At 45.4% G+C, this 24662-nt stretch overlaps 1 protein-coding gene across 1 annotated transcript in view; it reads right to left on the reverse strand.

Moving 5' to 3' along the window:
- ADGRE3 (adhesion G protein-coupled receptor E3) overlaps positions 1–24662 on the reverse strand; it is a 47611-nt gene extending 22949 nt beyond the window's left edge. The window contains exons 1-6 of the mRNA XM_029918803.1: positions 24517–24662; positions 17380–17430; positions 15747–15872; positions 12064–12219; positions 9652–9689; positions 2523–2706 (exon numbers count right to left, since the gene is read on the reverse strand). Coding sequence (XP_029774663.1) covers positions 2523–2706; positions 9652–9689; positions 12064–12219; positions 15747–15872; positions 17380–17430; positions 24517–24541 — 580 coding nt within the window. The 5' untranslated portion in view covers positions 24542–24662. The remainder of the gene's footprint in view (positions 1–2522; positions 2707–9651; positions 9690–12063; positions 12220–15746; positions 15873–17379; positions 17431–24516) is intronic.

Below are 24662 nucleotides of genomic sequence, written 5' to 3' on the forward strand. Positions count from 1 at the left end.
CTAGGAATTCTATTCTCAGAAAACAACATGGATGGGAGGCCAGAGTTAGTGATGAGAAAGTTCACAGCAGCATAGGTGATTGTGTGGAAAAGAGGACATGATCTAAATGTTTAACAAGGAGGAACTGATTCAGTACTGGATGGCTTATCTCCATCATGGGAACCATGATTCCAATGGAAACAGGAGCAGATGGCTAGAGGCTGGTTGTGGGTTGGAAATTGTTGAAGCTGGGTGATGGCTACAGTAGGGTTCTTCCTGTATCTCCCTCCCCATTCATGGTATTATCCCCATTCACAGATGAGGGGAATGAAGCCCACTGAGGTGAGGGCACTGGGTTCCCATCAGTTAGGACCTGGCCAGGGCAGGAAAGGTGAGAGCTACTTCTAATCGGACAAATGGTTTAATTTGGAATGAAATGAATGAGTGAATGAATGAATGAACAAATAAATTAATAAGTGAGTCCCATTTCCCAAGAAAATAAGACATTGGATTTTATTTTATATTACATATTATTATTATTAATTATATTATTGAGCATAAACTATCTCATCATGAAAATTAGTAAAACAAAATGTTTAGGTAGGCATACACAAATCCTCTGAGATCCCTGAGATGAATGAAAACATAGCAAACAGGGGGCACCTGTGTGGCTCAGTTCGTTAGGCCTCTGACTTGGGCTCAGGTCATGATCTCACAGTTCATGAGTTCAAGCCCTGCATTGAGCTCTGTGCTGACAGCTCAGAGCCTGGAGCCTGCTTCGGATTCTATGTCTCTGTCCCTTGCCTGCTCACACTCTCTCTCTCTTTCTCAAAAGTAAATAAACATTAAAATAATAATAATAAACACAGAAAACAGCATTTCTGGAGACCAATATGGTGGCAGGTATTAAAGTCTATCAAGTGTTTCTTTTCTCCTTGACCTAATGATTCTTCCTCTATGAATTTATCACAAGAAAATATCAAACAAATATACACAGATAAATTTTCAATGGGTATTTGGCAACAACCCATGTTTCCCAGGATAGGGAAATAAATATAGTACAAATAAATTGTATACAATGCAATTTGATAAACCATTGAGGACAATAACGTAGGTAATGATGATGTATACAATTTACATGGGAATATGTTAGTGATGTCATGAGTGAAAACTGTATGTGCAATAATATCACATACCCAGCAAATATGTTTTCTTCATCACATGTGTACCTATGTGGTTGTGGGATTGGAAGGATAAGCTGTGGGCAGACGTGGCTGGTCTAAATTTAGTTTTGTTTATGTGTTTTTTCTACTTTTTAAAAAATTTAATACTTGGTTTTGCTATGGTGTTTTATTTACTTTTATTTTTTAAAATAGTGAAATGATTACTAAAGTCAAGCTATTTAATAATATCATCTCCTCACCTGGTTATATTATACATGTGTGTGACAAGTGTGATAGAAGTTTTTTTATTTTAAAAATATGTAGTAGGGTGTTCCTTCTGGGATGCTTTACAAAGTCAGTGTGACACGTGCTAGTAGGTATTAGGCATTGCATTAAAACACCCTACTTTTCGGGGTGCCTGACTGGCTCACTCATGGAGCACGTGACTCGTGATCTGAGTCGTGAGTCCAAGACCCACATTGGGTATAGAGAATACTTAAAAAAATCTTGGGGGCACCAGGGAGGTTCAGTAGGTTAAGTGTCTGATTTTTGGTTCTGGCTCAGGTCAAGATCTCACAGGTTCATGAGTTCGAGCCCCACATTGGGCTCCATGCTGTTAGCATGGAGCCTGCTTGGGATTCTCTCCCTCTCCCTTTGTCTCTGCCCCTCCCCTGCTCATGCATGTGCATGCTCTCTCTCTCAAAATAAATAAACAAACTTAAAAAACCCACTACTTTTAAGCCAAAATCCTAGACTCAGGATTAGGAACCATTGACCATCTATTCTTTTCTTTTCTTTAATAGCTCTATGGAGGTGTGATTAATGTGTAATAAATTGCATATAAAACAGTGTACAATTTGGTGAGTTTTATAAAGTGTGTGCACAGCTGTGTGTGTATATTGTATATACCTGTGATACTAACACCACAATCAAGGTACTGAACATGTCTGTCATCCCCAACAGTCTCATTCAATTGTCTCATGCTCAGGGCTCCTGAGTGGCTCAGTCCGTCAAGTGTCTGACTTTGGTTCAGGTCATGATTTTGCGGTTCGTGGGTTTGAGCCCCACGTCGTGCTCTGTGCTGACAGCTCAGAACCTGGAGCCTGCTTCTGATTCTCTGTCTCCCTCTGTCTCTGATCCTCCCCTGCTCATGCTGTCTCTCTCTCTCTCAAAAATAAATAAAAACATTAAAAAATTTTTTTTGATTGTCTTATACTCTTTTGCTCCTCTCTCTCCCCTCTCCTGTCACTATAGATTAGATTGTATTTTCTAGAATTCTCTATAAATGGACTCACGCAGTGTATTTATTTTTCTAATTATGTAACCCAGACTCCAGCTTATAAGAGCCCCCGTGCGTATCAGCCCAGACCACCTTCTTACCCACGGTGCTGTTGTGAATTTTCTGGATTTCTTGCTCTGGGTTTTTCAAGGCAGTTTCCAGAGCACTCGATTCTATAGTCTGGAGGACAGTCGTGGCCCAGGTCGCGACTTCTCTCTTCTCTCCCATTTCCCGTGCAGTGTCATTAGTGAGAAATGACTCGAATTTCTCAACAACACGTTGCAGCTTTGAAGACACAAAGAGTAAGGAAGAACTCCATTCTGATAGACCCCACACCCCGAGGGACAGTAGAAAGCATGAGAAAGCAGGATCTGGAGCCAGAGGACGCGGTTTGAATCCTGTCTCTGCCACTGACCAGCTGCAGGAACTTGGGGAAATAACTCAATTGCTCTGTGCCTTGGTTTCCCCCATAAGTATGAGGACAGTAAAAGGGCCCCACAGAGCTTTGGGGCAGAGTAAAGGAATAAGAGATGCTATCTGTTAAGAAGAGTGTCCGTGCCTGGCAAACACAAGGTGACGGTAGTTATTATGAACGTCTTTTACGAACAGGGAGGTGGTAAGCTTGCTAGAACCGTGGTTCTCCAGTGGGGCGACTTTGACCTCCCAGCGAATTTGGTGATTCTAGAGACATTTGGATGGTCACCGCTTAGGGATGCCCCTGGTATCTAGTGGGTGGGGGCCAGGGATGCTGCTCAACGTCCTACAATGCACAGGACAGCCCCTCCCCATGCCGCGGTAAAGAATGCCACCGGCTCAGATGGCGGTGGTGCCAAAGCTGAGAAAAAGTGAAGTTGTCATAGCTCTAGGGGCATCTGGGTGGCCCAGTCGGTTACACTTCCCACGCTGCTCAGGTCGTGATCTCAAGGTTTGTGGGTTCAAGTCCCCCATCAGGCTCTGCAGTGAGTACCCTGCTTGGGATTCTCTCTCTCTGCCTCTCCTCTCACCCTCTCAAAATAAATAAGCTTGAAAAAAAAGCCCTATAGGAATATGTCTTTTAGCAGTTTCTTTCCTCATGCAAAAAGGAAGAAAAAGAAAAGAAAAGACATTCTAGGGGCGCCTGCGTGGCTCAGTCCGTTAAGAGACTGACTTCCGCTCAGGTCATGATCTCACAGTTTGTGACTTTGAGCCTCGTGTTGGGTTCTGTGCTGACAGCTCAGACCTGGAGCCTGCTGTGGATTCTGTATCTCCCTCTCTCCCTGCCCTTCCCCAACCTATGCTGTCTCTCTCTGTCTCAAAAATAAATATAAAAAATTTAAAAAAAAAAAGAAAAAAAGAAAAGACATTCTAACTGGCCTTTTTAAACCAAAAAATTTATCTTCGTAGCAAAGAGATGAGCCAGAGGGTGAAAAGACGGAAGGGCCAAGGTGAAATTTTATAAATATAAGTGTAGTAAAACTGCAGCACAGGTGGACTTGAAAGCCTATTTTAATGCAAGTCGTGTCCTTGCACTTAAAGTGTGGTCCTTGGACCAGCAGCTCAGCATCACCTGGCAGCCTGTTTGGAATGCAGACTCTTGGGGCCCTGAGTCCAAATCTGCATTTTAACAAGTTTCCCAGGGGATTTGTGAGTCCACAGGTTTGGTTCCAGACCACAGTAGTAAAGTGAATATCATGGTAAAGTGATTCAAATAATTTTTTTAGTTTCCAGTACATATAAGACTTTTGTTTCCACTACACTGTAGTCTATGAAGTGTGCAGTGGCAGTATGTCTAAGAAATGTACAAGTCTTACATCACCCAGGGCTCATCACAAGTGCCCTCCTTAATCCCCATCACCTATTTAACCCATGACCACCGGCTGATGTATGGAATTGTTGAATCACTATAGTGCACACCTAAAATAGTATAACACTGTATGTTAACTAACTGGCATTAAAATAAAAACTTTGAGGGCACCTGAGTGGCTTGGTTGGTTAAGCATCTGACTTTGGCTCAGGTCATGATCTCACGGCTTGTGCGTGTGAGCTCCGCGTCAGGCTCTGTGCTGACAGCTCGAAGCCTGGAGCCTGCTTCGGATTCTGTGCCTCCTCTGTCTGTCCCTTCCCCACTCTCCCTCTCTCAAATATAAACAAACATTAGAAAAATTTTTAAAGCCAATCAATCAAAATAAAAAAATATGGAACCCTTAAGTAAAAAATACTTTATTGCTAAAAAATGCTAATCGTCACCTGAGCTTTCAGCAAGTCGCAATCACTGATCACAGATCATCACAACAGATGTAATCATAATGAAAAAGTTTGAGATACTGTGAGAATTATCAACATGTGACACAGAGACATGAAGTGAGCAAATGCTGTTGTGCGGGGGACCAACCCACGCACCACAGTCGAAAGGTCCCGAGTAGGGGGTTGGTGTCAGCACAATATCTCTAGAAAAGAAGACAGACAAGATGAACAAGACAGACGAGACAGACAGTGTGGATGGTTGTTGGTAAAACCACCCTTTACTTAGATGGCCAGGGTCTTATATACCATGGGTGATTACATCATTTCTTTAATGGTTACATAGTTCAAGGTCCCTGAAGTAAAGACATGCTCCAGAAAAGGTCATTCTTATCAGGACAGTAGTAACAGGATTACGTCATTGCAAAAAGAGGAATCCCCTAATAATAGTCTGATTTTAAACATAAGATAAACCTGAAGAATTCTATGAGGAGATACACATTCCTTAAGGCCCTTCATCAGTTATTCAAGGGTAAGATGCTCATCCTTTTATAAGCAAATCTTTTGGCAGAGGATTATGTTCACTCCCAACAGCAGACACAGAGCCAGAAAATAAAGTAAGGGAAGGTCACTGACTGACCCAAGTTGATTCAAAGCCTAAAAGTATATGCCTCTTTGCAAAGCAATGAGAAAATCATAGGATAAACAGAAGCCATATGTGCAGCCCAGGAGGCCAAATATTGTTTGAGGGTATTTTTTGCCTACTGGGCCCCAACACTGTTGGAAAAATGGCACCAACAGACTTGTCCCAGGGGAGAGATGGCTCCCCAAACCTTCAATTTGTAAAAAAACATGGTACCTGAGAAGGGCAGTAAAGTGAAGCCCAATGACACGAGGTAGGCATGTGTGTTCAGTGACTAGACGGTAAAACCCATCAGGATAGGGACTTTGGCTTCTTTGAAAAACAGCACCTAGAACAGTCCTTGCTCAATGTTTAGGGGCTGCATGAATGCTCTTAGGAGGAAGATGCTATCACCCTGAAGAGTTATGAGCAGAGTGATATATAAAAAAAAGGGCTGGAGGGACATTCAGAACCAGTGTTCAAATCTTTTGAAGGTTTGGCTCCTTCAGTCTGAGCTTTGTTGAGATTCTAAGCTGAGTTTGCTAGTTTACAGGCAGCCTCTATGCCTGCCCGCTATAGAAAACATACCTCTGTCCACTAAATGACAGCTGAATCTTCGTGGCTTAAACTCATCCATACAGAGTAGGTACCAAAGTCTTTGCCCTTCAGAATTGCTATTGTAGTGTCTGATCCAGCAGGAAGACTTTGTTCTTTTCTCTGGCAATGCATTTGTTAATTGAGGTGCACTTCACACAACATGAAATACACCCCCTTTTAAAAAATGTTGATTTGTGAGACAGAGATTGAGAGAGAGACATGGAGGATGATGAATGGGGCGGGGGGAGCAGGGAGAGAGGGGGACACAGAATCCGAAGCAGGCTCCAGGCTCTGAGCTGTCAGCACAGAGCCCGATGCAGGGCTCGAACTCAGAAACCGTGAGATCATGACCTGAAGCCAGAGCTTAACCAACTGAGCCACCCCGGCGCCCCCAAAAACACCATTTTAAAGTATACAGCGTGGTGGCAATTTAGTATATGCATGATGCATCACCTCTACACAGCTCCAAAACACGTCCATCATCCCAAGATAAAACCCTTGAAGCACTCGCTCCCCAATCTCCCCTCCCTCATCTGGAAACCACTAATCTGCTTTAGTGGATTTGCCTGCTTTGGATGTTTCATAAAAATGCAATCCTACACCATGTGACCTTTGGTGTTTGGCTTCTTTCACCCAGCATGATGGTTTCAGCATGGGTTTACCCATGTTGTAGCGTGAACCAGAACTTTACTAAACCTGTTTATGGCTCAATGATATTCCACCCCATGGATCTACCATTAAAAAAAATTCATTCATCTATTGATGGACAATTGGGCTGTTTCTTCCTTTTGGCTACTGTGAATAGTGCTGCTATGAACATGGGCGTGCAAGTGTCTTAGTCTCTGTTTTTTTTTTTATTAATGTTTTAAATTTATTTTTGAGAGAGAGAGAGAGAGAGAGATAGAGATAGAGAGAGAGAGAGAGAGAGAGAGAGAGAGAGACAGCGTGAGCAGGAGGGTCAGAGACAGAAGGAGACACAGAATCTGAAGACAGGCTCCAGGCTCTGAGCTGTCAGCACTGATGCAGGGCTCAAACCCATGAACCATGAGATCATGACCTAAGCCAAAGTCAGACGCTCAACCAACTGAGCCACCCAAGCGCCCCCTTAGTCACTGCTTTCAATTCCCTTGGGTATATTCCTAGGAGTAGAATTTCTGGGTCATATGGTAATTCTATGTTTAATGTAAACAATTTTTTTATTTTATATAGAGAGAGAGCAAGTAGGAGAGAGAGGGAGAGGGAGACAGAGAGAGAATCTCAAGCGCAGGGTGGAGCCTGACATGGGGCTCAGTCCCACAACCCAGGGAACATCATGACCTGAGCTGAAATCAAGAGTTGGATATTCAACTGACTGAGCCATCTAGGCGCCCTGCTATGTTTAACTTTTTGAGGAAATGGGCAACGAAACTTCACAATGAACTGTTCCTGTTACATGATGATTACACAATGATTTGTTCACTACTTTAATAGACACGGCTGCACTCTCAGTGTGGGCTTGGGCTGATTCCAGCCCTCACTCAGGAAGCTCACTGTCTAGGTGGTGATGACACATGATTGTGACTGTTGTGGGTTCGCCGGAGGTAACAATGGCAACCTGGATGACCAGGCACTATGCAACGTACTCCACATATATAATTTCATCTAACCTTCCCATCCTTCCGAGGAGGTAGACACCATCACTGCGTCCATCTCACAGATGAGTACATCAGTCTTGGAGAGTGTGATGTTTAATTTTATGTGTCACCTCGGCCGGGGTGGAGAATACCCAGATAGATTTGGTCAAGCATGATTCTGGGTGTGTCTGTGAGAGTGTTTCTGGAAGAAATGAACATTTGGATGGGTAGATGGAGTAAAGGAGACTGCTCTCCCCAATGTGAGTGGGCCTCACCCAGTTGGTTGAGGGCCTGAATAGAACAAGATGTCTGAGCAGGAGGGAGCTTTCCTCTGCCCGTCTGCCAGCTTGACTGACTGGAGCTGGGGCAGTTTTGTTTTGTTTCCTTCATGCTTGCCTGAAACATTAGCCCTTCCGGGTCTCAGCCCTCCAGGTTTGAACCGGAACAACACCATTGGCTGTCCCAGATCTCTAGCTGGTTTACTGCATATCTTGGGTCAGCCTCCATAATTGCAAGCTAGTTCCTTATAACAAAGCTATTTTCTCTGTGTCCCCTGTTGGTTCTGTTTCTCTGGAGAACCCTGACTGATGCAGAGAAGTTGTGTCATTTTGCCCGTGTCACCTGCCACCGAGGTGCTGAGATTTGAACCTTTGACTGTGCTTCTAACCTCTGCATCCCGCCAGAAGAAGAAACTGGGGAAGGGGTATTACCGCATATGGAAGGGCTTAGGGTGGCCATCCAGGAGGATGGGACACCTGAACCGAGTCTTGAGCAGAGAAGAAAGGAAGGAAGCCCGCCAGGTGAGGTACTGGGAACAGAGTTTGAGGTAGAGACAGCGGCATGGAGCTGGAGGCCTGGGGCTTGGAGGTCAAGATGTAGGCAGTCCCTCTGGAGTAGAGGAGGGTGCGGAGTGGGGAGAGGAAGGGACCAGCCCATTCTGCTAGACTGCAGATTCTCAGAGACGTGAATCCTTCTCTTTGTTAACATTCAGAGTCCATTTACAGACACTAAGTGATTGCTACCTAATGGGCACGTTCTTGGTCTGTCTCTTGGAAGTGCCTACAATATCCATTCCCCTCCCCCTTCCTTTTATTAAAAAAAATTTTTAAAGTTTATTTATTTATATTGAGATTGAGAGAGAGAGAGAGAGAGAGAGAGAGAGAGAGAGAGAATCCTAAGCAGGCTTTGCACTGTCATCACAGAGCCCTACTTGAACTTGGACTTGAACTCACCAGGAATGAGATCATGACCTGAGCTGAAATCAATCATTTAATTGATTGAACCACCCAGGCGCCCCTCCCCCTTCCTTTTAATAATTGAATGAATTTCTCAGATTTTATATGGACCATGTTCCCCATCTACAGACCACACTGTCCCAGCTTCCCTTGCAGCTAGTTTTGGCTGGGTTACCTTCAGTTTCTGGATTGTTGCTTTAAGACAGATCTCCATGGAAATGATCATAACTTCATTAGCATATTATAGAGTGAGTAGAGGTATCCCTTTTCTCCACTCTTCCCACTTCTCCCTGTGCTCCGAACAAATTGCCCTGGAATCTCTCTCCACAACCCACTGATATAAATGCAGCATTGGAGCAGCCCAGTTTTGGTCATGTCATTGAGGGCAAGGTGCTGGGGGGATGGTGGAGCAGCAGTATGGGAAGAATGTGGGTACCCTGAACGGGCTCACCAGCCTGGACTGTTAACTCAGAAAGTAATAAAAATAGGGGTGCCTGGGTGGCTCAGTTGGTTAAATGTCCAACTACAGCTCAGGTCCACCTTTCTTGGCCTGGGATAGATCCTATTTTTAGGGAGCAGTTTACACACACACACACACACACACACACACACCCATATGTACATAGACACTCTAACACTACCATGAGATACATAGCAATATACATATAGTGATAAACATAACTGTATATTTCACAGTTATACATACATAAACTAGACATAATATTGTACTTATATTACAATTAATGTGTATTATATTATAATTAAAAACTGTATTAAAATATATTGCATACCATAGCATGAAATATATATAATATTCTATGATATGGATATATATATGATATACAATGTCTAGCACACATATAATATATGGTATCCACACCCACATGCTAATTTTGGACTTTGTAGGTACTTGTTATCTGGCTGGGACTCAACTTCTACTCACCTCTTCTGTATCTTTGGTTGTCTTGGAGGAAGTGGTTTCTGTAAAATATATCAAGGGAAGTTACTGTTGGAACTGAGTGGAAGGCGGAGAGGTGGACAGGGTGAATAACTTTGCATCTAGAAGGTCTGAACCCATACTTAAAAAAAATTAAAATATATATTTATTTATTTATTATTTATTTATTTATTTATTTTTGAGAGAGAGAGAGAGAGAGAGAGAGAGAGAGAGAGCGAGTGCACAAGCAGGGGACAGAGAGAGATAGAGACACAGAATCAGAAGTAGGCTCCAGGCTCCGAAATGTCAGCACAGAACCTGACACGGGGCTCGAACCCATGAACTGCGAGATCATGACCCAAGTCAAAGTTGCATGCTTAACTGACTAAGCCACCCAGGTGCCCCTTTTTTAGTTTTTTAAATTTCTTATTATTAATTATTAAACTCCAGTATTGTTAACATACAGACTTCCTTTAGTTTCAGGTGTACAGTGTAGTGACTTCACTTTTCTGTACATTACTCAGTGCTCATTAGGATAAGGGCGCGCTTCCTCCCATCACTTATGCTACCCATGACCCCCCTGCCCCCACTTCCCCTCTGGCAACGACTGGTTTGTTCTCTATAGTTAAGAGTCTGGTTTTTGTTCTTTTTTTTTTTCTCCCCTCCTTTGAACTCAATTTTTTTTTATGTTCAATGACAAGGTTCTGCTCTTTGGAGAGATCAGAGTCAAGTTCCTTATCATGGTGGAGAGCAGTGTTTTTAGATGGGGGGATGATTTTGCTCCCAGGGGATGTTGGCAATGGCTGGGGACATTTCTGGCAGTCACAACTTGTGACAGGTGATGTTACTGGGATCCGGTGGGTGGAGGCTGCATGATGCCTACAATGCACATGGTCATGGATCTTGACCACAAAGAATTATTGGACCCCAAATATCAATATTTTGTAGTAGAGATACTTTGCCGTTGAGGAAGCAGGAAAGTGTAATCTCCAAATTCTGTAATTTGGCCTTGGCTGGACAAAAATAACTGCAATGGCTGAAGGAACAAGAAATTAGATACTTCTGATTTTAAAATTCAGGCTGGCGGGGAATGAGAACCGAAACAAGAGTGCCAGTTTTCGGTGATTCCTATCATTACATCCAACTCACGAACCACGAGATCATGACCTGAACCAGTCGGTTGCTCAGCTGACTGAGCCACCCAGATGCCCCCAATCAGCATGTGTCTTTAGGTCTAAAGTGTCTCTTACAGGCGGCAGAGAGACGGGTCTTGCTTTTTAAGTCCATTCAGTCACCCATGTCTTTTGATTGGAGCATTTACGTTTAAGGTGATTACTGATAGATGTGCCCTATTGATTTTCAAAGCCAGACATTATGGGGTCCCGCCTTCCTGGCGCAGGTCCCAGGTGGGTGCTGCGTGATGTGGGGCTTGAACCCCCCGCTGCTCACGGAGACCCTTTGCACTTGTAACATCCCTCCAGCCTGTGGGTCACCACAATGGGGGTTTTGGTTCCTGACCCGACTGTGTCTTTGCTCCTTCTACCCTTCTCGATGTGACTTTATCTCCATGTAATTCAGCTGTGGAAGAGCTGTTGGGCTGGTCTTTGGGTCACTGCTTTATATGCAGTTGCAGTTTGGTGTCTTCACGGGAGGAGGGAAGTTCAGGATGTTCCTACCCCACCATCTACCCCTGGCTTCTCCCAGATGTTATCTCCCATGTTTCTTGTGCGTAAGTTTCCGTGACCGTGATCCTGATTATACGAGATAGTGCCTCTCCTGGACACAGATCCAAGGGTGGGCATATGACTCAAACTGGACAAACTGGTACATTTCCAAAGAATTCACGATTGGATCCAAAAGGGAGTCAGTTGGTCTATCTTTAGGTGGTTGGATGATTAATAGTAAGATTTATACTTGGTGGCCATATTTCCTGTCCTGTGGACTAAGAAGGAAGCCAATTTGCAGTGAAAAAGAAGAAAGGTGCAGACCTAAAGTGTATCAGAGACTGGGGTGCCCTGATAGTGTGGCATCCCTTGTTTCAGTTCCTTCTAGAAGCCCAGCTGTATTTTTGTCCTTGAGTTCCAAGACACTTCCAGGCATTCTTATCATAAATTCATCTTTTCTGCCTACCTGTGCCTGAGTGAGTTCCTCTTCACAATTCAAAGAATCCTGTCTTAGCACCTCATTACCCCCATTTCCAAAGCCCACTTGTCTTATTAACCCCATTACTTCTCTATACTTCCTGCTTTCCTTTTTTCTCCTCTTTCCATCATCATTTGCCTCCAAAAATGGAAACATGTCCTAGCCTCAACACACACACACACACACACACACACACACACACACACACACACCCCTTCTGGCATTAGATTCAATGTCAAATAAAGAAGGGAGACAAGAAGACAAGAAGTTTCTTACTCTGACAAGTGTTCTTATTGGGATTCTCAAACTGTGTGTCCCCAGAGATGAGTCTGTATCCAGGATTACAGAGGCAGTGGAAACCTCCTTCGACATTCTGGCACGCAGCGTTAGATCCACAGTATATACTAATGGGCGGTTTACATTCATCGATATCTGGAACACAAAAGAGGAATAGGGACATTCACTTGACAAAGATTTACGGGGCATCTACTATGTGCCAGAGGCTGTACCCTTCCCACCAGGGTCTGGCCGGCCTTTCCAGGACAACTCAGTAAAGTAATGGGTTGTCTTTGTTCTTCCCTTTCCTCATTGACTTTGGTTGGGCTCTCTGACAAGCAGGCATGGAGATAAGAATCCATGTTCAAGTACTTTATGTGGGAGGGGATCCCAGAAAACACTGGAAGGGAGATGGTGAAATGAGATAGGGCAAGGAAGGCAGAAAATAGAGAGGGAAATTTCCATTGTGGGAGATAGGGACTCAATTCCCTTGGGAACCTCTGGGAGGCAGTGTAGAGCATGCACTTCAGAGTGACTCCCCAAGGGCTGGGGGGGGGGGGGGGGCTGGGGTATTTATCTACGAAATCTTTTTCTTTCAAGTTTTTATTTAAATTGTAGCTAATTACCATACAGTGTAATATTGGTTTCAGGAGTAGAATTTAGTGATTCATCACTTACACACGACACCCAGTGCTCATCACAGCATGTTACTCAGTGCACATCCCCCTTGATGCCCATCACCCATCTAGTCCATTCTGCCCCCCTCCCTCCATCAACCCTCAGGTTATTCTCCATAGTTAAGAATGTCTTACGGTTTGTCCCTCCCTCCCTTTCCCCCTCTTTCCCCTATGTTCACCTGTTTCTTAAATTCCACATATGAATAAAATCATGGTATTTGTCTTTTTCTGACTTATTTTGCTTAGCATAATACACGTTCTATCCATGTCATTGCAAACGGCAAGGTTTCATTCTTTTTGATGGCTGAGTAATAGTCCATGGTGTAGACATACCACATCTTCTTTATTCCTTCATCAATTGATGGACGCTCGGGCTCTTTCCATCATTTGGCTATTGTTGATAATGCTTTGATCTGCCAAATCTTATGTGCTTGCAGGGATAGTTAACTCTCTACTTCCGCCTGTCCTGAGTATGAACTGAGTGGTCTCCAGGAGCCAGAAAGAGCCTTAGTCTCGGTGTGCAAAAGAATGGCAAAGGCTGAGGGCGTAGAATATTGACCATGCCCGCTGTTCTGGATGCTTGTGTGTCCCTTCACTTCAATGTGTTGAAATCCTAACCCCCAGGGTGGCTGTACTTGGAAATGGGGTGTCTAAAGATGTAACAGGTTAAATGAGGTCGTGAGAATGGGGCCCTGATCTGATAGGATTGGTGTCTGTGGAACAAGAGATAGGAGAGCTTCCCTACTTGCCCGACCACTGTGTGTGGTGAGGAAAGACCATGTGAAGAGAGAGCAAGGGGACAGATATCTTCAAGGCAGGAAGCGAGGCTTCCCCAGAGAGTAGAGCTGTCAGAACCTCGACCATGGGCTTCCCAGCCCCCAGCATCCTGCGAAAATAAATTTCTGTTGTTTAAGCTGCCCGGTCTGTGGTGTTTGATTAGAGACCTGAGCAGAGTAATACACCTGCTAGATTAACTGAGTTAGAAGATCTTGATTAAGTCAACATGTCTCCAGTTCTGAGGGTCCCCGCGGCCCCTGTCCAAATGTCAAGTGGGTAGTGAAGATGCCTGACTTCCCCATCCGACATGCCAACCACGACACTGGGAATTTTCAGACTGTGAGATAGTGTAGCAAGTGACCTTCACTGCCTGCTCAACAGCCGTTCTCTTTTGAGGAAACCAGACACGACCGTCTTGTTCCCAGCTCGCAGGCACTCCTTCCCCAGCCCCCGTTTCAGCGGTCACATCGCACCCCTAAAACCGATGAAAAGTAAGGATGTCCTTCCTGGGGAGTCTGCGAGGAACCTCACTGAGCCCGAGACATTAGTCACGACAGAGGAATGCGACTCAGACGGGTTCTGGAAGACAGTTCTGTGATCACCGGGAGATTCGCTGATGGGTAACTCGGAGAAGAGGACGGAAGGACAATGTACCCCCTACCCCCTCCGTGGCAGGATAGAACCTACTGGTGAAGGTGAACGAAATGCGAGATTCTACAATAGTGGAGAGAGTGCTCAGCATAAAGAAAGCAGAGAAAGTGCTCCAAATAAAGGACACATGGCAAGAATGAAACTAAGAAGAATAGAAACCTCAGCTTGCGGAGGGGGGGGGGCGGGAAGGGGGAGATGGAAGGCGGAGGAAGCAGAGGCGAGCAGGACCTTGAGAAAATTTTAACCTCATGGGGATGTGGCAGGGGAGCGCTAAGGAGGGGAGTGAAACAACAGTATTTTCTGGATCTCACCTCTTCACTGCGGGATGGGAAGTCAGGGTGAAATACAGCATTTTTTTTTTCTTAATTCCTGTATCATTGACATACAGCGTTGTATTAGTTTCAGGCGTACAATAAAGTGAGTCTACACTTGTATATGTTACTCAGTGCTCATCACCATGACTTTGCTCTTCATTCCCTTGCCTGAAATGAAGCATCTTGCTGGGGAAAACAAGGCATCTTGGTGGGGGAAATAACTGCCGAGTTTAAAAGATAACAGTACAGACACACGTGTGTGATTATGAAATTAAGGAAAGAGAAGGTAGCCATGAATGGGATGGAAAAGTATATTAGAACTTCCAAATACATAAAAGGAGATGCCGACTTCATGAATGTCTTTCTTTGTTTCGTTGTTTTTCTTTCTCTCTTTCCTTCCTCCCTCCTTCTCTCTCTTTTCTCCCTTCCTCACTTCCTTCCCTTTTTCTCTTTTTCCCTCCTTCCTTCCTTCCTTCTTTTCTCTTTCTTTCTCTTCCTTCCTTCCTTCTTTTCTTTGTTTCTTTCTCTTTCCTTCCTCCCTTTCTTCCCTTTTTCTTTCTTTCTCTCTCTTTTCTCTCTCTCTTTCCTTCGTCCCTTCCTTCTTCCTTTCTTAAAGATGTTACTTTTTAATTTTTTATTTTTTTAAATGTTTTATTTATATTTGAGAGAGAGAGAGAGAGAGAGAGAGAGAGAGAGAGAGAGAGAGAGAGACAGCACGAGCAGGGGAGGGGCAGAGAGAGAAGGAGACACAGAATTGGAAGCAGTCTCCAGGCTCTGAGCGGTCAGCACAGAGCCTGATGCGGGGCTCGAACCCACAAACTGTGAGATCATGACCTGAGCCAAAGCCAGACACTCAACTGACTGAGCCACCCAGGCGCCCCAAGATGTTACTTTTTTAAAGTTTATTTAATTTTTGAGAGAGAGAGAGAGAGAGAGAGAGAGAGAGAGAGAGAGAGAGACAAGGCCCATGTCTGTAGGGGATGGGGAGAGAGAGGGGGACAGAGGATCCCAAGCAGGCTCTGCGTTGACAGCAGAGAGCCCAATGCAGGGCTCAAACTCAGGAACCACGAGATCATGACCCGAGCCCAAGTCAGACACGTAACCGACTGAGCCATCAAGGTGCCCCAAAGTGTTTCTTTCTTGATGAGTGTTGAGCTGGTAGATTTTTCAGCGTGCGTGTTATTGGCAGTCATCACCCACAACGGTCCCTGTGCTGCCTCCCTTCCACTCCCGCCTCTGGGTGGTTTGAAAATCACCCCTTTACCATTGCATCTCTCGAAGGGGAATGTGAAGAATTTCCTCCCAGAATTAGAAGCATATCCGGAGTTGCAGGTACAGTGAGTGCTGTTGACACAGAGAGCATGTTGGGGGCACTGCCGACAGGTCGCTGCTGCAGGGAGAGAGGGGCAGGTCACTGGGGTGAGCCATGTCCTGTTATCATTTGCCTCTCTGACCAGGGCCTCTCAAGGATGAAGAAGCCTACACCCCTTTCCTCTTTGAGATCTTAGTACATGACAAAACAAGGGCTACCAAACCCAAGTTACAGAAAACAGCGAGAATTCTTTTGCACGAGGGAGCACTGACGTTGGCGTTAATTTTCACACAAAAATTTCAAGGCGACATCCTTGTGCTAGTCTCAAGATCGTTGCGGAATTTTTATTTTTACTTATTTAGTTATTTTTATTTATTTATTTTGAGAGAGAGGGAGGGAGAGAGAGAATCCCAAGCAGGTTCTGCACTGTCCGTGCACAGCTCTACTCAGGGCTTGATGTCACAAACCGTGAGATCATGAGCTGAGTCCAAATCAGGAGTCGCATGCTTAACCAACAGAGCCACCCAGGCGCCCCCATTGCAGAATTTTTAAAAGTGGGAATGATTTGGTTAAGCCCCTGGGGTCAATTCTGGCTCCACCGCTTATCCTCTGTGTGTCTTTGCCCAAGTGTCTGCGTCTCTCCATGCTTTAGTACCCTCATCTGCGAAATGGAATTTTGTGAAGAGTAAGTGAATTAATACATGTAAAATGTGTTGGGCAGTGCCTGGCATGTAATAAGTATCAGCTAGGATTATAAAAACTTGAATGTGCAGGGACCCACCAGAGGTATATTCTGAAACAAGTTCATATTATCTTTGTAAATCTATGTGTAACTCCATTCAGATAGAGATGCATTAATGATCTTAACGCGAGCCCTCTTGGGAATAAGTGGCACAGAGGAAGTAGCTCAAGCTTTGGGTCCAGTGGAGAAGTATGGCAACTATGCAGTCTTCAAAGGGAGAGGGGACTGGGAATCTGATGGGGGCCACAATGCACAGTCTTGGCTAGAAATGCAGAATCTGAGGCCCCACCCTCACACCTGCCTATCGGAATCTAGTGAGATCTCCAGGGGGTCAGAGTTAGCCTGAAATCATCTTGTTTATTTTTTCTGATTTTTGGCGCCTCACTTATTATCAGAATAAAAAGATCACCATCGCACTGTGTCTCCCCTCTGGAGTGCTCACGTCACTTCCTTCGTGTGTTTTAGCCTCTGTTCTCTCTTTATGTTGGGCACATTGTGGTGACTGAAAACGAACAGACAAAGGACACTAAAATTAAAAGATACATTCAGGGGTGTCTGGCTGACTCAGTTGGAAGAGCACGTGACTCTTAATCTTGGGGTCATGAGTTTGGGCCCCATGTTAGGTGTAGAGATCACACAAATAAAGAAACCTTTAAAAATATATTAACATTTGATGAAATGATGAATGAAAAAGAATGACAGGAACAAGCACCCCCAAATTATGGCCCCAGGACAAGCCCCTTTGCTCTAGGCCATTGGAGAAGGTGAGTGGTCCCAGGGGTACCCTTGGTCTCCACCCTTCCTCGCCTCGGGCTGTGGAGAAGTCGGGTGTTGAGCGCTTACCTTTGGTCATCGGAACCATAACTTCTGACAAACTCAGCAGAAAACAGAGTCCTGGAACAGGGAAGCAGAAGGGAGACACATGACATGACTGTGGACAGATTCCAGGAAATTCTCCAAGGGCTGAGTATCTGTTATCTACTGCTGCACAAAAACCATCACAAAATGTAGCGGTTTAAAACACCAGGGTTCATTTTGTCATCTCTCATGATTTCTGTGCTTTGGGGATCTGGGAATGGCTCAGCTGGGTGACTCTGGCGTGGGGTTTCTTACACGGGTGCATTTCACAGTGGCTGGGGCTGGAGCGGCTGTGCACCGTCGCCCCTGCACACAGCCTCAGACATGGGGAGTTGGCCTTCCTCCTAACATGGCAGCCTTGGGCAGTTCAGAGCTCTAAGTAGGAGTTTCCCAGTCAACAGGCTAAGAGTCCTGTTAAGATCCAGCCCTGGAAGCCATGGAACTCCAATTCTATCACATTCTCTTGGTGACAGCAAGTCCCCAATCCACTCAGATTTAAGTGGATAAGAAGAATCAGTTTTCCTTTTGAGGGAAGAAGATCGGCAAGATTCTAGAAACACTTCTTAGAAGGGAAGTATTGTTTTTGCCTTCTTGGGAAATGCAGGTTGCCTCTACTGTGGCTGATAAAGTGCTCCCAAAAGTTCCTAATGTCTGGTGGTGTCACCAGTGTGTTCTTGCTCGGGCAGAGACCTGAAGACACCACTGTGGGTGCGGGATAGAGGGGTGGCTTCCCTTTCCCTTTCCAGAAAAATCCGACGCCACTCTGATCGCTAGTTATGTCCTCCCTTTCTTTTCATTCTCTTATTACATGCTAATGTCTGGAATGATTTGCCATTTGCAAGGACAGCAGGAATCCTGATTGGTGCAGGAATTGACCAATCAGAATGGGCTCTGGACACCTTTCTCTACTCCAACCCATATTAGTGTAGATGCCAAATGGTGGGGAGGTGGGTGGGATCCCAGGGCAGGATCTGGGTGGGCAGGAGTGTCATGGGAGCTGGTTTTGGGCCATGGTTGCTTACAAATGGTGTGGGAATATTTTAATATACACAACCAACCAATGGCTTTTCTAGTGCACACCGGTTGAAATTTAGCTCTGGTGACTAGTCACCTTAGTTGTGACTTTGGTTGCCCCTTGAGAACGTGGGTTCTGCAGATGAAAGGATACAGAAAATGTGAGATATGTAATGGAATATTAGTTGGGCTTAAAATAGGAGATCCTGTCACTTGCAGCAACGTTAGAATTCTAGGACATTATTCTGAGTGAAATAAGCCGAACACAGAAAGACAAATACTGCATGATCCCCTTAGATGTTATATCTAAGGGAGTCACACTCATGGGAGGCAGAGAATAGATTGGTGGTTAGCAGGGGCTAGGGGGAGGGGAAATGAAAAACTGCCTTTCAATGAGTATAAAGTCGTTGTTATATATGATGAGTAAGTTCTACAGACCCGCTGTAAAATCTAGTACCTATAGTTAACAACACGGTGTTGTGCAGTTTAAAATTAAAAAAAGTTTAAAAATGTTTTTTATTTATTTTTGAGAGACAGAGAGAGACAGCATGAGCAGGGGAGGGTCAGAGAGAGAGGGAGGTACAGAATCCGAAGCAGGCTCCAGGCTCTGAGCTGTCAGCACAGAGCCTGATGCGGGGCTTGAACCCACAAACCGTGAGATCATGACCTGAGCTGAAGCCGGACGCTCAACCGATTGAGCCACCCAGGCGCCCCTCAAGATGCATTAAAAGAATAGATCTCATGTTACGTGTTCTTACCAAACACACACACACACACACACAGAGGGACATTTTTGGAGGTGATATGCTTGGTACCTTCACTGTGGTGATGGTATTATGGTGTGAGGTGTATGCATATGTACTCACTGATCAAGATGATTTTATGTTAAATGTGTCTAAGTTTTTGGTATATTGATTATATCTCAATGAAGCTAAAATTAAAGGAAAGTGGGGTGCTGGCAATGGAAGGGTCTCTGTTAACCAAGGTGGGTGATGAGCATAGGTCAGGGTGGACTAGTGAGGTGGAGCTGGGCTAAACTTTGATTCCTGTACACGGAGGACTGAGATCAGGGGAGGGAGAGACAGTCTGAGGCTGAGAGTCTGGAGAAGATGGGGGCGTCCAGGACATGCATCAGCTGGTGGCTGTGGAACAAGACTTGGAGGAGACAGGGAATTTTGGGAGTAGGAGACAGCATGCCCTGTGCTGCCACCACCCCTCCATCCTTAAACGTGCCAGTTGGAGAGAGATACTGTGTCTTGGAGAGAGGATTTCCTTGGTGGGGGTTGGGCAAAATTCTAAGGCCGGCCTCTACAACATCTAAGGGAAACTGAGCTCATTACATGCTAGACATTGTTCTAAGCATCCTAGGCACACGCCCTTAATGAAGCTTTGCAACGACTTCAGGAAGTGAGCGTTGTTGGCATGATCACCGTTGTGCAGATGGAGAAACAGAGGCACTGAGGGCCGCCTGGGTGGGCACAGTCGGTTAAATGTCCAATTTCAGCTCAGGTCATGATCTTGGAGCTCGTTGGTTCAAGTCCTGCGTCGGGTTCTGTGCTGACAGCTCAGAGCCTGCAGCCTGCTTCAGATGCTGTGTTTTCCCCTCTCTCTGCCCCTTTCCCTACTCACACACTCTCTCAAAAATATACATTAAAAAAAAAAGAATGGGAAGGAGGGCAATGCTACCTCTTTTTGGGTCTCCCTGTATGAGTTTCTGGTGGCTGTTAAATTACCATAAACCTAGGGGCTTAAAAACAACAGACATCTATTCTCAAATAGTTCTGTAGGCCAGACGTGCAAAGTTAGCCTCTCTGGGCTAACATCAAGGTATCAGCGGGGCCACTTCCTTTGGAAAGCTCTAGGGGAGAGCCCATGCCCTCCCACTTCCGGTTGTCAGACGCAACCCACATTCCACGGCTCACGGTCTCTCTTTCCACCCTCAAAACCAGCAGCAGAGTATCTTCCTTCCTTTCTGGTCTCTTGCCGCCCTCTTGAAAGGACCCTCAGCATCTGGGTGGCTCAGTCAGTTAAGTGTCCAACTTCAGCTCAGGTCATGATCTCCTGGTTTGTGGGTTCGAGCCCTGCGTCGGGCTCTGTGCTGACAGCTCAGAGCCAGAGCCTGCTTTGGATTCTGTCTCCCTCTCTCTCTGCCCCTCCCCTGCTCACGCTCTGCCTCTCTCTCTCAAAAAAAAAAAGTTAAAAAAAAAGAAAAGGACGGACCCTCATGATTATAATGTGCTTGTCCGTATACTCCAGGATAAGCTCCCCATCTCAAGAACCTTCGAATAATCCAGATCTGTAAAGTCCCGTTGACCACATAAACCTTGCTTGGGACGGAACACCTCAAAATGTGCCGCTTTGGAAGGCTGCTTATTTTATAAAGTGGAAGGCACTTGAGAAACAGCACTTGAAGGAAGAACTTTCTGACCGAGTGTCGGGAGCCATTTCTGAACTCACTGAGGTAAGAACACTCCTTGTGAGGTTAAGGCGGGTTTTGCACAGCCTCCTGCTGTCAGATGGTGACCAATGTCTGCCTCCCACTCAATTATTTTTTGAGCACGCACCCCCCCAAGGCACCTTGCTGATTGGTATTGGGAGTGACTTGTCCCCTTATTCTAAAATATGCAGACTGCATCTTGTGAAGGAACTTATTATATATTATATATTTCTTCTTTTGTGTTTATGGGAGCAAATATTACATTTCCTGAGAAACCTGTTTTTCTTCCCCTCAAGAAAAGAGGCTATTGATTCCTGCTCACAAAGAACTAACTTTTGCCTTTGCTATGCTAAAAATACTGTCTTGTATGTGAAGGCTAAAGAGACCTTCCTTCCCCATATGATAAGCATCTAAATCGCCTACATAGATCACTATTGATAAAGATTATGCATGAGTCTTCTACCAATCTATGTTCAGGGAAATTTTTATGTATCCAACAAATTTGTCATCAGAAATAATTGTCTAAGGCAAATGCCACTTCTGTGCTGGCCCCATACATTTTTTCCCCTATAAATAAAGCTGACTCTCAGGTCCGTACAGAGATGCCTGCCTGGTGATCAGAGGGAAACTCATGGCTCCCTCATCCCTCCCCCTTTTGCCGACACCATCCATCCTTCAGGGAGCCCTGGACCTGCTGGAGCTGGACTCTGGCAACCTACCTTTTCCTACTTCGAATCAGGCCATAAAATTGTCCCTCAAGAAAGGTGCTCTCCCTTTGCCAGGGAGGGAAGACTGTCCTTACCACCAGAGACTGGGAATGCACGCTGAAATGGATCTGCATAAACACACTCACTGGAATGGCCCTTGTTTCCCTCCCAGCTATCCCCCCGACAGGGTCCTCCTAGTCACTTTCCCACCATTCACCATCCTTAGCCCCAACCCCTTTGCCTGGTCGCTTGACAGGCTCATCATTTCTTTGTTGAAAGGGCACAATAGCTTTGCGCTCTGGTCACGTCCCTGGGTCTTCATTCTCTTGCGAAGTCTCTCATGTACACGTTACACTTCTCTCCTAGTAATCTGTCTTAGCTTAATTCGTATTCTCAGCCAGAGACCCTAAGAGGGCAGAGGGGAAGTTCTTCCTCCCCTAATGCTGATAGGAGAACACGCTCACAGGTTGTGGGGGATTGAAACGCTGACCTCTTTGGGGGGCTGTTATCCTTCCACGGAGGGAGACACAGACATCCTTTATTAGAGGAGGTGCCAGCTGGGGTCAGTTACTTATGTAACTGCCTTCGTGGCCCATTTTGAATAGTTTTGTTTGTCCAGTGAATATATTCCCAGCTGGGCTGTGGACTGCTTAGGGGCAGGGTCCTGCTGTATTTCCCAATATATTTCAATTTCCCTTTTCTCTACTTTTGCATAACAATCACTCTGCAGAAGTGTACTAACACTACACCTGCCCCACGTGATGACGATAACTCCCAGAGCCAAGTGGTAAGAACGTACAGGTTGAACAGCAGTTCCCAGCTCCTGAAGCTCAGGCAGTCGGGGCACCTCCACGTCTCCTCAAGCCCAGACCTCAGGGGCTCCTTCCAGTCCAGCCAGCAACCCCGAGCGCAATAATATGTGCGTGCATCTTAAAATTAGGGTTTCCCAAGAGTTTTGAGCACACCAGAATCCCGCAGTTCCAAGAAACTTTAGAAACCATCTCTGACTCTCTTTGTCGATGAGGAAACAGGCCCCTGGAGGTCAAGCGCTTGGACACTACTCATGCAAATTGTTTAATTTTGACTCCTTGTATGAAACAGGAAGACAGTATTGCCAACCTCCCGGGGTTGGGGCTGACGGCATAAATGAGGGCATGTGTGAAGCGCAATGTCTGGCAGAAATCACTCCATAAATGCTAGCTGCCTCTAATATCATTTCATTTGCACTAGAATCCAATTCTTTTTTAAAATTTTTAATGCTTATTTGAGAGACACAGAGAGGGGGGGGGGAGGATGAGGGGCAGAGAGAGAGGGAGACACAGAATCTGAAACAGGCTCCAGACTCTGTGCTGTCAGCTCAGAGAGACACGGGGCTAGAACCCACGAACTGTGAGATCATGACCTGAGCCGAAGTCAGACGCTTAACCCACTGAGCCACCCAGGCACCCCTGCACTAGAACCCAATTCTTACTCTTGACCAGATGCTCATTCTGTCACACTGAGTATTGCCTCCAGTGATGTGGGCAGAGAGTTCACAGGTAACTGAGTTCACAAATAATCCATCCCAGAAGGTGTCCAGGACTCTGCCTCCAGTTACCAAAAAGCAGGAAACATTTTGTTTCAGCTTCTCCTTTTTACATTTTGTTTAAGCTTTATTGAGGAATATATATTAAGATACATAAGGGGCGCCTGGGTGGCTCAGTCAATTAAGCATCTGACTTCAGCTTAGGTCATGATCCCAAAGTCCATGGGTTCAAGCCCCGCGTCAGGCTCTGTGCTGACAGCCAGGAGCCTAGAGCCTGCTTCGGGTTCTGTGTCTCCCTCTCTCTCTGCCCTTCCCCCACTCACTTTCTGTCTCTGTCTCTCAAAATAAAATAAAGACATAAAAATTTTTTTAAAAAGGTACATAAATTGCACACTCTCTCACTTAAATTTGACTTCAAAGACATGTATCAGATACCTCTTATCTATAAGATGTGGAATGGACTGCACACGTGAGGGGCATATAGCATGTGCCTTAAAGTGGCTTCTATTACTTTGATAGATTTTATGATCTACCACCTGCGTCTGCGGCTAAACAGCTGTGAGACTTTGAACAAGTCCGATAACCTCTCCATGATGGTATTTTGCATCTTTCATGTGAAGAAGTCGTGCAATGATGCAGGTGAAGCCAGTTTAGCCTGATGTGAGGCTAGAGTATGTGCTCAATAAATACAAGTTCTGGCTGATATTGTGGCTATTGATACTGCTATTTAATCTGGATCCAGAAGGATGGACTTCAGAGTTGGGAAGCCATTGACACAGAGGTGGCGACAAGCCACAGGATCAAGAGATTCCAGGAGAGGGAGCAGAAAAAAGAGAAGGTCCTGAGCAGGATCCTGTGGGAGGAGCATTACGGCGAAGAACTGGGGCCAGGTGGCTTGGGTTTGCATCCTCACTGCCATTTATGAGCTGTGTGACCTTGGGCAGTAATGCAATCTCTCTGGGCCCCAGTTTTCTCATCCCTAGGATGAGGAAAATATCAGCGCCCACGTCATCAGTCCATTGTGAGGGTTAAGTGGGTTAATACATATAAATTGCATAGTGAGTGCTCGAAACTCTTGGTCCTTATTAATATTCTTGGCGCAGGACAAAGAAAAAGGAGGGGCAGAGAGAATGGCAAGAGAGGTAGAGACAAAGTCAGACCAGTGCTAGGTCACAGAGTTATCAAGGAGGAGAGGAGGTCAGTTAGAAAACAAAACCTGTGAAGATGAACATGAACAACTATTGGATTGGACCATCGCGAAATTTTGGGGATATCACAGTTTGAACAGGGTGGTGAGGAAGAGAGCCATAAGCCAAGGGGAAGGAGAGGATGTTCAAAGCAGGGCAGAAGAGGAGAAGGAAAAGACAGCTGATTGTTGAACCGAGCAGCTACCGAGAGCGGGTAGGTGAAGGTCCCGTCAATCTCAAGGTCGCACATACCTGGAAGGAGTGATGGGCCTTGCATTCCTGCATGCAGGTGACCCTGGGCGGCCAGCTCTTGAAGCTTCTGACTGTGCTGTTAAGCTGACCACCACTCCTAGCGCAAGGAAATATTAGACTTGATACACATAACTTAGGTTATCTGA

This window comes from Suricata suricatta, chromosome 12 (assembly GCF_006229205.1).
Source record: "Suricata suricatta isolate VVHF042 chromosome 12, meerkat_22Aug2017_6uvM2_HiC, whole genome shotgun sequence".
Taxonomy (NCBI): domain Eukaryota; kingdom Metazoa; phylum Chordata; class Mammalia; order Carnivora; family Herpestidae; genus Suricata; species Suricata suricatta.